The sequence below is a fragment of the Nerophis lumbriciformis genome, linkage group LG13, assembly GCF_033978685.3.
Source record: "Nerophis lumbriciformis linkage group LG13, RoL_Nlum_v2.1, whole genome shotgun sequence".
Taxonomy (NCBI): domain Eukaryota; kingdom Metazoa; phylum Chordata; class Actinopteri; order Syngnathiformes; family Syngnathidae; genus Nerophis; species Nerophis lumbriciformis.
This window is the reverse complement of record NC_084560.2, coordinates 31482131-31498229: the sequence shown is the minus strand read 5'-3', so window position 1 is coordinate 31498229 and position 16099 is coordinate 31482131. Positions and strand designations below refer to the sequence as shown.

The 16099-nt window shown below is 37.1% G+C and overlaps 1 protein-coding gene across 8 annotated transcripts in view; it reads left to right on the top strand.

The window, feature by feature from the left end:
- The first annotated feature begins 258 nt into the window (after positions 1–258).
- Positions 259–16099, top strand: part of aff3 (AF4/FMR2 family, member 3) — a 41641-nt gene continuing 25800 nt past the window's right edge. For 4 of the 8 annotated variants that reach the window (XM_061971251.2, XM_061971252.2, XM_072914498.1 and 1 more), the window contains exons 1-7: positions 259–593; positions 5732–5773; positions 13390–13467; positions 13525–13558; positions 13638–13695; positions 14400–14451; positions 15282–15316. In XM_061971251.2, the coding sequence (XP_061827235.2) occupies positions 516–593; positions 5732–5773; positions 13390–13467; positions 13525–13558; positions 13638–13695; positions 14400–14451; positions 15282–15316 (377 nt within the window). In that variant the 5' untranslated portion in view covers positions 259–515. Of the gene's footprint in view, positions 594–5731; positions 5774–13389; positions 13468–13524; positions 13559–13637; positions 13696–14399; positions 14452–15281; positions 15330–16099 lie in introns of those variants that run through there. The other 4 variants (XM_072914497.1, XM_061971253.2, XM_072914500.1 and 1 more) reach the window with 4 other exon arrangements.

The window sequence follows — 16099 nt, the reverse complement described above, 5'->3', positions numbered from 1 at the left end:
TCTTTGACTTGTGTTTTTGCAGTAGGTCCCTAAAACAGCAAATTAAATATGTTATATTAATGATCTTTGACTTGTGTTTTTGCAGTCGGTCCCTAAAACAGCAAATTAAACCTGTTATATAGCTGTTACATTAAGGATCTTTGACTAGTGTTTTTGCAGTAGGTCCCTAAAAATAGATACATATAGAGATGATGTCATTAGATTGTGCATGTGTACCTAATGTTGTGGTCTGCTTGTGCTCGGCTGTTATCGTGTGACGTCTTCCCCGGTGTGACGTCATATTCCACCCATCGCGCATGTGTGTGAGACTACACGCATCCACGGGCTCTACTCTCGGAGTCGTGATCGCTCCCACGTCACTTCTGACGTGACCGGCTCGCCTCCATCCGCCTCCTCGGTAACTGCACGGAGCTCCATCATCATCATCATCATCATCACCGTCAGGACAGCATCACGTGATCACGCTACTTCAGCCGAGTATGGACACCTTCGGAGGGAACTGAGCATCAGGAACCATGCCCACTGTCCTGGCCAGTGGCAGGGGGAAACTTGCCTTTGGATCTTTTCTGCACCGATGCCCGTTTTCCTCTCAGGTGAGAGCTTCTCTTCTTCTCCGTAGTTTGTGTGCAACTTCCTGGTTCGAAATGTGGCATAACGCACACGTTCACGACGCCAAAAATGGGGGTAAATATTACATAGTGAGTAATGTAATCACAGAGTCAATTAACCTACTTTTTATGTTGATGTTGAAAAAACAAAATAACGATGATAATAAGTAGGTGTTTTTACACAGCGGCCGATTTGTGTTTTAATTTAGTTTATTTATTTATTTTTGCTCTTGGATGTTTGTGGATTTAACATTATTTTAGCATCTCAGAACATGCTAGCATTGAATGTAGCTAGCTAACAGTTGTTTAAAGTTGATATATGTGCTTTGTATGAGGTTTTAAGTTTGAGATATTAGAATAATGTTGGTTAAAAAATTACACTGCTTGTTTTGTTGCATTTGTTTTTGAAGGGTTGTGGTTGTTTTTCTCTCACTATTAACCTAACATTTTTTATGTTTGAGTCGCAAAACAATAATGATGATATTAAGTAAGTATTTTACAAAGCTGCTGATTTGTGTTATAATTGCATTCATTTATTTATTTTTGATCTTGAATGTTTGTGGATGGAACATTCTTTTAACATTGAAGGTCCCAGATCATGCTAGCATAGCACTCAGCTGTTTAAGGGGGGACAACACTTCCCATGAAACTTTGCCTATTATTCACATTTTTCCTCTTTATTATGCATTTTTATTTGTACTGTACGACTCGTACGAGACAGCTAACAATGTAGATAATGGGAGTCATCTATTCCGCCCATAAATCCCTCTCAAAAACCATCAAAAAACCTCCAACAATACTCTATTTACATGTTGTGATCTGAATATTAACCAAGTATTAACGACATTGGTATTATAAGAGCTAACGCTGAGGAACTACTTTTGTAGGCGCCTTGATCCTAGAGAGATAACGCAGCTATTGACCTGCTGAGCTGGTGAGCTGCTGCATCGCCTCTGAGTTGGTAAAAGTTTGTTCAAAATTATTTATCATGCCTCTCACTCGTATGGTAGCAAATTGTGGCCGTAAGCCGGGAGGTTGGTCAACATTGAAAATCAATTTAGACACCGTGAGAAAGACACAAAAAGACGCTTGTTTACGCCCACTTTTTTTTTTTAGTTGAAAAATACGGGTTATAATTATTTAATCATCTAAATCTTGTTGTGCTGAAAGATATAAACATCCCATCAATCAATGAAACTTTATTTATAAAGCAAGTGGCAAAACAGAGTGCTTTACAGGAAAAAATTGTATGAAACATATTATAAAATATATGTAAAAACAATATATAAATAACATTTTAATAATTGACTACCAAACAGAACATTGAGAGAATAGTAATAGTGATAATAGCAATAAATAAAATAGAAAATAAAACAATTAAAATGTAAAAATAAGAAGAGTGTAACATGATCATTAAAATGTCTTTAACCTGTTTATCTAGCATCAGTCTGCCTCCCAGTGAGAGCAGACATTGTACAGTAAGTGATCGTTTTATTATGTTTGTAGTTTGTATTTCTTGTTTAGGACTTAGCAATACTGTTTCATGATGTGTAGTGTTTCACTAGAGCTGGATCTGTTCATCACACAGCTTCTAAAACTTGTTGCTCATTCTCCGTATATTCAGGCTAAAAAAACAAGGTTCTGGATCGTTATTTGTCTCAAAGTAGTCATTGTTGGCTCTCATGAAGTCTGCCTTGATTAGTAGTACCGTATTTTTCGGACTATAAGTCGCAGTTTTTTTCATAGTTTGGCCGGGTGTGCGACATATACTCAGGAGCGACTTATGTGTGAAATTATTAACACATTACCGTAAAATATCAAATAATATTATTTAGCTCATTCACGTAAGAGACTAGACGTATAAGATTTCATGGGATTTAGCGATTAGGAGTGACAGATTGTTTGGTAAACGTATAGCATGTTCTATATGTTATAGTTATTTGAATGACTCTTACCATAATATGTTACGTTAACATACCAGGCACGTTCTCAGTTGGTTATTTATGCCTCATATAACGTACACTTATTCAGCCTGTTGTTCACTATTCTTTATTTATTTTAAATTGCCTTTCAAATGTCTATTCTTGGTGTTGGGTTTATCAAATAAATTACCCCAAAAATGCGACTTATACTCCAGTGCGACTTATATATGTTTTTTCCCTTCTTTATTATGCATTTTCGGCCGGTGCGACTTATACTCCGGAGTGACTTATACTCCGAAAAATACGGTAGTTGTTGCTAAAAGGAAATAGTGAAAGTTGTGATGCGCTCTGTGAAATTTAGATGCCGCCGTAATGCTTAAAATAAGCAAAATACGTAAATATTACATGTTATTATGAATTATTTTTGGATGTTTTTCAGAGCACTTTATAGGCGAAATAGATCAAATTATCATTACCTGCATTTTTAGCCCCTTCTTGCTAGCGTTTATTCACGAGTTAGAATGCATAAACAAAGACAAACATACAGTATGTGTTCTTGTCTCACATAAGGATTGTAAAATATAGACAAAAATCCCCCCCAAAAAGTGCAGTTCCCCTTTAAGGTGATATATCTGCACAGTACAGTATGTATTTTGTGTGAGGTATTGATTAATTTGGAGATATTTGAAGAATGTTAGTTAGAAATCCAACTACATGTGTTGTTGCAGGTGTTTTTGCAGGCTTGCGGTTGACTTGCTCCCCTAAGGGGTTTCATTCATTCATCAGGGTATTGCACCACAAGCCTGGGGTTGTGATGTTAGTGCAAATAGTAGACACTGTGATAATGGCAACACGCTAATTGTAATCCGAGAAAGCCTGACACTGGCCTGTTTGTGCTCCTCTCCGCCGCCTCTGGCGTCTTAAGCAGCTCCGCGACCATGAGACACATTGCAAGCTCGCACGCGTCGCCCCTCAGGAGGCCTGCAGTCCAGCCAAGTGACAGTGGCCTTAGTGAGTCATGCCTGTAAGGAGAGATGGTGTCTGGCACTTACATGTGTGCTTGCTCCACAGATGGCACACAGTGGCAAATCTAATTACTGTGAGATTCCGCACAAAAATATCAAACTATCTGCTAAGTACGCTAAGGACGGTGGCCTTTGATGGTCTTTAGGCTTCCATCGAAGGTCCTCTATGATCAGAGGCGGGTAGAATAGCCAATGATTGTACTTAAAAGGCCTGTAAAGTCAGAGTAGGTATTGGCTTTATATGCTTAATTGTGTTTCATTGTATCTATTAACCCATATCCAATTGTATTTACGATCCACAAAGTATGTGAAAACAACATCTAAACATTACAAAATGCCACAAATTCAGTCAGCCATTTAAAATATTCCGCTCCGAACACCTTCGGCTAGTTCCGGCGAATTACATCATGGTAGTAACACTTCTGCACTCTGACCATATTATCAGATCAGTCATACTGTAAATACGCAAAAATTAGAAAGAGATGTGCTGTTTATCATTCATAATCTTTATGCAAGACAAGTACACATATGCTTGGCTTTTTTATGCATTCGAAATTGTAAATAAATAGCTAACATTTGTGTCAACACATCAAAAGTCCTCTGTTGCGCTCATAATACTCTCTAAAAACATCCAGAAACCGCCCACAATACTCCATTTACATGTTGTGACCTGAAAATTAACCCAATATGAGTGATATTGTTATTATAAGCTCCAACGCAGACAGACTATTTTAGCGGCGCATTGATAGCAGTGAGCTCATACTAGCTTACACTGCTAGTGTTGACACACTATAAGACGGCGGCTGCTTCTACTTCGTCTCAAACTTGCTAAAAGTAAATTGTTGATTATAATTCATGCAGCTCTCACCTGGTAGTAGACAAATGTGGCCATGGTCTGACTGGCTGGTTGACTTTCACATCCCTGCGAGATGGCGAAAAACACCTCAAAAGACACTTCCCGCAGGAACATTTTTAACTCTTAATGAGGATTACAATTGAATCTTCATCCAAACGGTATTATGTGAGCATCCCGTTGGTCGGCGTCCCATCAAGAGTGGAAATATTGCAGTCAGTGTTTCTTTTATTATGGTTTAAAATCGTTATTTTGCACCTTGCAATGCTGCGGCTGCTATTGTCACAATAAAGCTGCATCCGTGTAGCACTCGGCTTCTAAAACTTATTGCTCAGCCTCTTTGTGTTTGGGTTTAAAAATAAAAGGTCCTGGATCATAATTTTCCCCAAAGTATTTGTTGTTGGCTCTCACAAAGTCTGCTTGATTAGCATTGTTGTTGATGGGGAGGGGATCTTTGGTTCCGAGTGTGACATCCTCATTGTCCCTCAAAATGACTCGGGATTCTCTGTTAGATTGTAAATGTATTAACATTAAAATGAAAGGAAACAACACACCGGCCTTTCTTGGTCTCACACCGTGGTTACAGTGAAGCCAAGTGCTTCGTCATATTCTGGTACGGAAAAAAAGCATGTTCCCCGAGGTCACACGCGCCCCCCCTGGCATCGCACCGTGCCCCCTGAGGGGGGCCCGACCCACTATTTGAGAAGGATCCGTCTAAATTGTAATTCCAAAAATCTATTGGTGGACTTCTGGGACATGAATTTGTTGAAAAATAACATCATGTGGATCTCACAATGGTATTTGTTGTACAATACTGCATCAATAATGCTTGTTTTCTAACTTATACTGTCTAGCCCCTGTTTTGTATGAACAGCCCCACAAACAAATCAGGGGGGACAAAATCCCAATCTACTCCTGCTCAGTTTGGCAGGACCTCTGACCCCTGCCTACACATAGTTCTACCCTGAACAGCTATTAGTCGTCTTATTGTTATGTGGCTCTAAGATTTTTTACACTGTCCATTAGAATTTCAGGTTGAGAAAAAGGCAGTGACACGGGAAAGGATGGAAAGTAGATTGCAACAAGCACACACTCTCTCTCTCTGTCTTTCTCGCTCTCTGCAGCTGTCATTTTGCAGGTGTGAGTCACAGACCTTCTGTCAGTTCTCACAATGACTCTGGTTTTTACTCATCATTCACCTGCACATTTGCAAAGCGCATCAGTGTGTCCTCTACACTCACTGGACAACCTATTGTAGAGTAGACATTCATATAAAACTCCACATGGTGTCCTGCTAATGTTTATGATGTCTGTCCTGTGCAGGTAACAAGAGGCCAACACAGCTGTGCTAAAGATATTTGGGGGGTAAGGACCTACTCTTGATTCCATCATATCGTTTGTATTATTGATTTCATTATTTTGATCCATTTATGTTGCTACATAAGTAAATATTATATTCGATAACCAATATGCAGTGCAAACTAGACCCCATGTTATAATATTTTTCACCAATTTTGAATAAGTGTCAGAGGTGCAACATTAATGTTTTGGAAGTGTGCTGTGCAAAATCTAGCATTAATGCTGGACTTTAGACCATTTAAAAGCGCTTTTAGTAAGCCCTACACTGTAAAAAAAACAACAACAGGCTATCACAGCATCTAACAGTATTTTTTTCACAGTAAAATACTCTAATCAAAACAAATGTCTGCTAGAATTACAATGTACTTATATTTCAAAGCAATTAATAGCATTTTATTGTTTTTTCACAGTAACTTACCGTAAATGTTACTGACAAAGTAACAATTATTAACCAGTAATTTGCTGTGAATTTACAATTTTTTTTACAGTTTATAAGTAACACACATGTTTGTGTCTGTAACTTTAATGCTCTTGAGCTGTTTGTCCTCACCTGTTTCCGACAGTGTTTCTCCAACAAGTGCCGCTTTAATATATTCATTATAACACTTTTCCAACATAGTAGATACAAACCCCGTTTCCATATGAGTTGGGAAATTGTTTTAGATGTAAATATAAACGGAATACAATGATTTGCAAATCATTTTCAACCCATATTCAGTTGAATATGCTACAAAGACAACATATTTGATGTTCAAACTGATAAAAAATGTTTTTTTTGCAAACAATCATTAACTTTAGAATTTGATGCCAGCAACACGTGACAAAGAAGCTGGGAAAGGTGGCAATAAATACTGATAAAGTTGAGGAATGCTCATCAAACACTTATTTGGAACATCCCACAGGTGAACAGGCAAATAGGGAACAGGTGGGTGCCATGATTGGGTATAAAAGTAGATTCCATGAAATGCTCAGTCATTCACAAACAAGGATGGGGCGAGGGTCACCACTTTGTCAACAAATGCGTGAGCAAATTGTTGAACAGTTTAAGAAAAACCTTTCTCAACCAGCTATTGCAAGGAATTTAGGGATTTCACCATCTACGGTCCGTAATATCATCAAAGGGTTCAGAGAATCTGGAGAAATCACTGCATGTAAGCAGCTAAGCTCGTGACCGTCGATCCCTCAGGCTGTACTGCATCAACAAGCGACATCAGTTTGTAAAGGAGATCACCACATGGGCTCAGGAACACTTCAGAAACCCACTGTCAGTAACTACAGTTGGTCGCTACATCTGTAAGTGCAAGTTAAAACTCTCCTATGCAAGGCGAAAACCGTTGATCAACAACACCCAGAAACGCCGCCGGCTTCGCTGGGCCTGAGCTCATCTAAGATGGACTGATACAAAGTGGAAAAGTGTTCTGTGGTCTGACAAGTCCACATTTCAAATTGTTTTTGGAAACTGTGGACGTCGTGTCCTCCGGACCAAAGAGGAAAAGAACCATCCGGATTGTTATAGGCGCAAAGCTGAAAAGCCAGCATTTGTGATGGTATGGGGGTGTATTAGTGCCCAAGACATGGGTAACTTACACATCTGTGAAGGCGCCATTAATGCTGAAAGGTACATACAGGTTTTGGAGCAACATATGTTGCCATCCAAGCAACGTTACCATGGACGCCCCTGCTTATTTCAGCAAGACAATGCCAAGCCACGTCTTACATCAATGTGGCTTCATAGTAAAAGAGTGCGGGTACTAGACTGGCCTGCCTGTAGTCCAGACCTGTCCCCCATTGAAAATGTGTGGCGCATTATGAAGCCTAAAATACCACAACGGAGACCCCCGGACTGTTGAACAACTTAAGCGGTATAGCTCGGTTGGTAGAGCGGCCGTGCCAGCAACTTGAGGGTTGCAGGTTCGATCCCCGCTTCGGCCATCCTAGTTACTGCCGTTGTGTCCTTGGGCAAGACACTTTACCCACCTGCTCCCAGTGCCACCCACACTGGTTTAAAAATGTAACTTAGATATTGGGTTTCACTATGTAAAGCGCTTTGAGTCACTTGAGAAAAAGCGCTATATAAATGTAATTCACTTCACTTCACTTCACTACATCAAGCAAGAATGGGAAAGAATTCCACCTGAGAAGCTTAAAAAATGTGTCTCCTCAGTTCCCAAACGTTTACTGAGTGTTGTTAAAAGGAAAGGCCATGTAGCACAGTGGTGAACATGCCCTTTCTCAACTACTTTGGCACGTGTTGCAGCCATGAAATTCTAAGTTAATTGTTATTTGCAAAAAATAAATAAAAAATTCTGAGTTTGAACATCAAATATCTTGTCTTTGTAGTGCATTCAATTGAATATGGGTTGAAAAGGATTTGCAAATCGTTGTATTGCGTTTATATTTACATCTAACACAATTTCCCAACTCATATGGAAACGGGGTTTGTATATATGTGTGTGTGTGTATGTATATATATATATATATATATATATATATATATATATATATATATATATATATATACTGTATATACATATATTCATACATTTTTCTTGTTACATTCTGCCTTTTTGCTCTTTTTTCACATTTTTGCTTTAGCTTTTCTTTGGTATTCTTAACTTAACTGTATTTTGTAGAATGTGCTACGAGGAAAAACAGTCGCATGCTGCAAATGGCCACCGGGCCGCACTTTGTATACTGCTGCCCTACACACTTCTTCACAGGAGCCCTAATGAAGAGTATAGAAACTCAGAGTGATACAGTAGATGAGATGGAGGAGTAGGAGGGAGATTACGCTCCACCTGGGAGGCTTTGTGGGTTGTTTTTTTTGTGGTGCTGGTGTTTGTGTCCTTGGTGACGATTGGGGGAGGAAAGCTAATGATGTGGCAGGATGAGCAGAGGAAATACTCGCCCTCTTGGGCTTGTTGTTGTTGAGGTGAGTAACAGAAAACATCTGACCTAAACTGTACTACTGTCTAATGGCTGTACAGCATAAATTACGCTCTATATGAAGGTTCTGAATTTTTTTTTTAGTGAAGTACCCCCCTGTGGAATATATTTAAACCATAAAATAGCATTTTTAAAACACAACATTGTAGTATAATCTGATTTATCACTGTCCCAAACAATGCTCATTTGTGGCGTTATTGTTATATATATATATACATACATACATATATATATATACATATATATGTATATATATATATATATATATATGTATGTGTGGGGAAAAAAATCACAAGACTATTTCATCTCTACAGGCCTGTTTCATGAGGGGGGGTACCCTCAATCGTCAGGAGATTTTAATGGGAGCATTCGCATACCATGGTTTATATAGGGCACAGAGTGGGTGGGTACAGGCTGGCCTAGGGGCGTGGTGATTGGCTCATGTGTTACCTAGGAGGTGTTTCCGTCTATGGCGGCATGTTGTTACAATTTCGCTGCGCTTGTTGAGGGATGACAGGTCTGGACGGTAAATAATAAACAGTTTCTCTTTCAAGCATAGGTTGCATCTTTTATTACCACTATTGTAAGGTGTGCTGGATGCAAGAATTTGCCATGTTATTGAATATTCAATATTATTGTCTTTGAGGTCCCAAATGTGTTTGCTGAGTTCTGTGGTATTTCGCAGGTTTTTGTTCCTGAAAGAAGCCTTGTGATTGTTCCATCTGGTTTTGAATTCTCCCTCGGTTAATCCTACATATGTGTCGGATGTGTTAATGTCCTTGCGTATTACCTTAGATTGGTAGACAACTGATGTTTGTAAGCACCCCCCGTTGAGAGGGCAATCAGGTTTCTTTCGGCAATTACATCCTTTGTTGGTTTTGGAGTCGCTCTGTCTGAGGGCCGACGGCTCATCTGCAATTGTTTTGTTGTGGTTTGAGATGATTTGTCGTATATTGTTCATGCAGCTGTAGCTCAATTTAATGTTGTTCTTGTTGAATACATCCTAAGAAAAGTATAACGCCACATACATCCTAAGAAAAGTATGTGTATTTTTCCCACACATACATATATTGCGCTCTACTACGGTATCGAGCACTATTTTTTGGATAACCTTATTAAGACATATATATATATATATATATATATATATATATATATATATATATATATATATATATATATATATATATATATATATATATATATATATACACATATATATATATATATACACACACATATATATATATATATATATATATATATATATATATATATATGTATATATATATATATATATATATACTGTACATACATATACATACATATATGTGTGTATATATATATATATGTATATATATATACTGTACATACATATACATACATATATGTGTGTGTATATATATATATATATATATATAACGCCACAAATATATGTATATTTTTGTATTTATTTATTTTTTTTATATATATTTTTTAACAATAACGCCACAAATTAACATTGTTTGGGACAGTAATGAATCAGATTATACCAAAATGTTGTGTGTGTGTGTATATATATATATATATATATATATATATATATATATATATATATATATATATATATATATATATATATATATATATATACCAATTATTTTCTAATACATGACATTCACTGTAATTATTGTTAATTTATTTTAAAAAGGCAATGTTAAAGGGCAATACAATATGTAATGTTGTGAAAACATTGCAATAAGTAATAAAAAAAATACAATTGAAAGTACTTAAAAAATAACTTCAATTGTCAACAAAGAAATAATCAACTTATTGATTAACTTTGTAAAGATGTGTTCTTAAAAACACATTTAGAACACTAAATAAGTCATCTTTTTTATTTAATTGTGTCTTTCAGGACATTTTTTTCAAACATTCTGTCTCAGTTACAATAAACAATATCAGCAGGGGATCAAATACTTATTTGTTTAATAACTGGTAAAGCCTCAAATCCCTACTGTGTTTTTTTTGGAGGGACTTTTAACTTACTGTAATTTTAAGTCCTGAACTATGAAATAAATGCCAATATATAGAGTAGCCCTTTAACAGAACTGTAAAAACACAAAACTTACAATTCTAACCAAACAGTTCCAAAATTCAGTATGTGTTTTCCTTTCTGGACAGATGGTTCTTAATAGGTTATACTTTTATCATTTTCAATGTAACATTATTGTAATATTCACTCATAATTTTTTTAATTGCACATATTTTGTGTGTTTATTATTTTGATTCAATTTTTAAAAATGCCAGCTAAACTGATAATTAAAATATACAAATATTTATGCAATTTTATTTATTTTTTTATGATATATTGCATGATTCACAATTAAATTATCATGTAAAATTGCATAAATATTTATATATTTTAATGATCTATTTAGCTGGCTATTTTTATTTGTAATGTTGCAACAGTACATTAAAAAACACATTTAAATTATTAAATTTTATTTTGCATAATGGCGCAGCAGGGTGGAACAAAATGAAGGTCCTGGGTTTGATCCCCTGGCTCGGGGTCTTTCTGTGTGGAGTATGCATGTTCTCACTGTGACTGCATGGGTTCCCTCCGGATACTCCGGCTTCCTCCCACCTTCAAAGACATGCACCTGGGGATAGGTTGATTGGCAACACTAAATTAGCCCTAGTGTGTGAATGTGAGTGTGATATGGTCTGTCTATCTGTGTTGGCCCTGCCATGCTGTGGCGAAATGTACAGAGGGTACCCCGCCCGAATGCAGCTGGGCTAGGCTCCAGCCACCCCGAGAGGGACAAGGGGTAGAAAATTGATTTATTTATGTATTTTATGGCCAATTGATATATTTAATGACTATTTGGAATCACTATTTTATTTATTTGCCAAAACATTTTCTTTATTTAAATTTAGTGGCTAGTTGTTTGCATGCAGGCCGCATAGTTAGGATTCGAAGGCGTTCGACTCTCCATTTGGACATCTCTGTGTGGAGTTTGCATGTTCTGTCAGTGCGCGCATTTTTTCTAGGTACTCTGCTTCCTCCCGCACTCCAAAAATATGCACGGGAGGTTAATTAGAGACCTTAAATTTTCAATAGGTATGAATGTGAGTGAATGGTTGTTCGTCTATATGTGCTCTTCGATTGGCTGGCGACCAGTCGAGGGTGTTCCCCGCCTCTTGCCTGAAGTCAGCAGGGATAGGCTCCAGCTTACCCACAAGCCTCGTGATAATGGATGGATGGATATATAAATCAAAGGAATTTCCACATTTTTCCCAAAGGGCTGATGAAAGAGTAATTTACCAACTCCCTGACACACGCTGAAATTGTATTACTTTTTTTTTTTTTTTTTTACATTTGTTTACTGGGTTTTTAGACACATACAATTGACAGGAAATACATCAAATGCTGTTTCCCCCCCAACAAGTTACAAAAAATAATAATAAATACAACAAACATAAGAGATAATTTTCAAATAAAATAAATGAAAAATATATACATAAAAAAACAATAAAAACACAGACGGATATCAACATAAAACCACTGACAGCTGCATTCCTGAATGGCCCTACAGAGATACAACAACTAACAAACGCACAAAGGGCTCATCAACCACCCCACACTGAAATCAAATGACCAGGTTCCAGTTTTTTTTAATAACTAAAATAAATAGACACAATGTTAGAAAAAACACTTTTTTTTGCGTGTTTCTTATGTGTTTCTTACGCTTCACTGATAGTGTTGTAGTCTTAGTATTTTAACTGTTTTAAAGGGGTCTTATTATGTTTGTTTTTCTACATTTAAAACCCTTCCTTGTGATCTGCATAACATGTAATTATTTATAATACAAAATAGTGTGTAGTTTGAACTTAATCTGTCAGTAGGCTCGCTATGGACGCGCTAAAAACTAAAACATAGATGGCGGGCAAAAGATGCTGTTGGTTGTTGAAGTGCCATCAATCCATTTTCTACCACATGTCCCTTTCGGAAGTGGAGGCACATAAATAAGACCGCCCACAAAACGGCGCATTCTGATGAGACAGTCAGAAAGCGGCTTGAAGACAGTCTGAAAAACATAATCCATGCACAATTTTGACCAAAGAACCGCCATTACTTGTTATGTAGACCACAAAGAAGTGTTTTAAATGTAGAAAAAAAAATTATAATATGACCCTTTAATGGGGAAAAGACGATAATGTCTCTTTTTTCATGTTAGCATTTAAGCAAGCACATAGGTGCCAGTCAGTCAGTGAGTTTATCAAAGTGCAGTTGTCAGTCACATTTTTTTTATCATTAAAATTTTAAACGGTAATACTAACTATCCCGAGTTTTACTGCGGTTAATAATAAGAACATTTATCGTTACATCCCTATATACAACAAAAGTTTTGCTCCATGTTTTGGAAAAAAATATAAAAACAATAAAAACATTTTTTAAAGTGTATTTCCCCTGGAAAGCGGAAAGAAAAAAAACAGAAAAGATGCATCTGCAGTCAGGAAGTTGCACACAAATGATACACACCTCCTGGTGGACAGGAAGACTGGTAGGGAAAATCAATAATAAAGGCAAAGATGCTAATAGCACTTGTAAAAGTAAATATTATAGTAAATAAAAGAGTTTTAATGAGGATTCTGAACCTTCTGTATGCTAAATTTGATTTCTAATCTGCCAGGACATGACTCAGTCCTGCAGGTCATCCCAACAAACCTTAGGGGGTGACCAGGCTCAGCGAATCCTCTTCAACCCTACGGTATGTATTTGTGTTCCTTTATAATATACTTTGTAGTCATATTTGCTGTCTTTAAAGGATAGGAAACACCCGACAACCCAACAGAGGCAAGGTATGTCATATTTGTTACAATTTCGATGTGTTTTTAGCATTTTGTTTTAACATACGCCGCGCACTTCTTGTTATCACAGGTCAGGGGGACGCTCCGCCGCGGATGACCCGTCACCCCCGCGTGGCTCCCCACAAGTCGTAAGTAGGACACGAGGAAACATGAGTCACGGCGGCTTGTTAAAGACTGGCATGAACACAGCCCATCAAGTTGACATGCGTGTGTAAATCATCACAGCCACAGGCTTTTCAAGACAGTAGTAGTAGATGCGGATATATTTAACATACCACAACGGTTTTTGTCAGACTGCTAAAGCACATAGGACAGAGGTCATTGTGAGCTCTGGTATAGTCATTATTTACATCTTCTTTTTTAAATATAAAACATGTGTCTAAGTGGTTTCAGTCAAATCTTTGTTTCCATTTAAAGAAATAAGAACTTTTGCAGTAAAAGCAGGGGTGTTCAAACTCTTTACATACAGGAAATTGAAGGAGGGGAGGGGGGGTACACATTGATACATTTTGTCCTGTAAAGTTACTAAAAGTGATCCAATATACATTAGGTCAATACATGCTGAGCTAGCTGAATGACTCATTCACATCTTAGATTTGTGTTGTCCTTGCTCAATTAGGTATGACTAACAATGTTTTCCTACGGTAGATGAGCAAAAAGTGTCTATTAATTTACATTATTAGACCGGCTCCTTTACTGGAATAACTTACACAGTCATCATACACTATCACTCCTCTTTCAATTGGGTTCGTAACATTGAATAAAAACAGGAAGTTGTCCAGATACCTCATGTGTGAGTACGTTTTTTTCTCATAGTCCTTTGTGTTTGTAGGATGCTTGTCGATGACCCAAAACTGAGCAGTGATGAGGACGACACCCAAAGGGTAGGATCTTCCATCTTTTTAACTCTACACAGTAAATACAGTAAAGCAAAAGGATGACCTCATTGGTGTAAATACCATGTATGTCGCCCCCTATAGGTTGTGATGAAAATGATTTGGAAGACATGTACTCCTAATATCCTCATAGTATTATAATCATTTGACAAATGATCAATGGCTTATGGACAATTAGTTGCTAAGTCCCACCCATGCCTACGCAAAGAGGTTTTGTGTTGACAGCTGCCATGTTTTTTATATCAATCTTGCTCAAATTGTATACACATATGCTAGTCACTCCCCTAAAGACGTGTACCGAATTTGGTGACGAGTCAGCAAAACACTTTTTAAGTTACAGTGGGTGTTTTGAACTGTGTAAGAAATTTCAAGTCAGTCTGACAAATGGGGTTCAATAACAGCAGCACCATGGTGATAGTTTATTTCAAACATGCATACAAGTACAACTTTATAAATAAAGTTGATTTGATTTGATTTTATATGATACATCACATCTTTAATAACAGCGCCACTATGGTGTTAGTTTACTTCGAACATGCATACAATTACAATAAGATACATCACATATTTCAAGTCTCACATTACAACATACACAGCAATAAGGCCATGTGGTGTAGTTGTCAGATAAATAATAGCTCAGGCAAAAAGGTAGGGGTGTATGTCTGGACACATTTTCACCCTCTTGCGTGCAACAGTTCAGGAGTAGTAATAACTTACACAAACAAATACAACAATATGAATGCACAAACCCCTGTACAATAATTCATGCAAGTATGTCATTCATTTCTTATTTATTTTTTTGCTTTGTCCTCCTAAAGGCAAGACACGAATCAGCTTCCTGGGATGGACACAGGTACTCTCATATAGTACGGTACTGTCTTCGGTCGCTTTTAGATGTCTTGTAGTATTGCTATAATGACCACATATGGTATTCATCCAAATATATGCCAACTCTAAGTATAGGATGACCCCTCCTTTCAATTTTATTTAAATCATGTTTTCAATATTAACTGGTAGATTGCGATAAAAAATACTTTCATGTATCTTAGCTATTTGATAGCTGTTTGATGACTGCTTCATTCATCCTCGTTATTTAAAAGTTAGCATCATAACTCCTCTGCTGTTGTTTGAGAAATTGCTACTAGCTTTAGAGACACTTTTTTTCCAGCTGGTGCATTTCTCCAAGGCACCAGTGTCACTAAGCAATAGGGGTGGTATGGCGTAGTGCAGGGGTAACCAACGCGATGCCCGCGGGCACCAGGTAGCCCGTAAGGACCAGATGAGTAGCCCGCTGGCCTGTTCTAAAAATAGCTCAAATAGCAGCACTTACCAGTGAGCTGCCTCTATTTTTTTAATTTTATTTATTTACTAGCAAGCTGGTCTCGCTTTGCTCGACATTTTTAATTCTTAGAGGGACAAAACTCAAATAAAATTTGAAAATCCAAGAAAATATTTTAAAGACTTGGTCTTCACTAACTGATTAAGAAACAGATAACAGATTTGGTGTCCAGTTCAAAGTGTGACATGATTTATTTAAAAATTTGAGAGTTGACTTTTGTATTTTACATGAGTTATTATTTGTACAAACATGGTGCAAAGTAATTCATGATTTGTTAAAAAATGTTAGTGGCTAGCT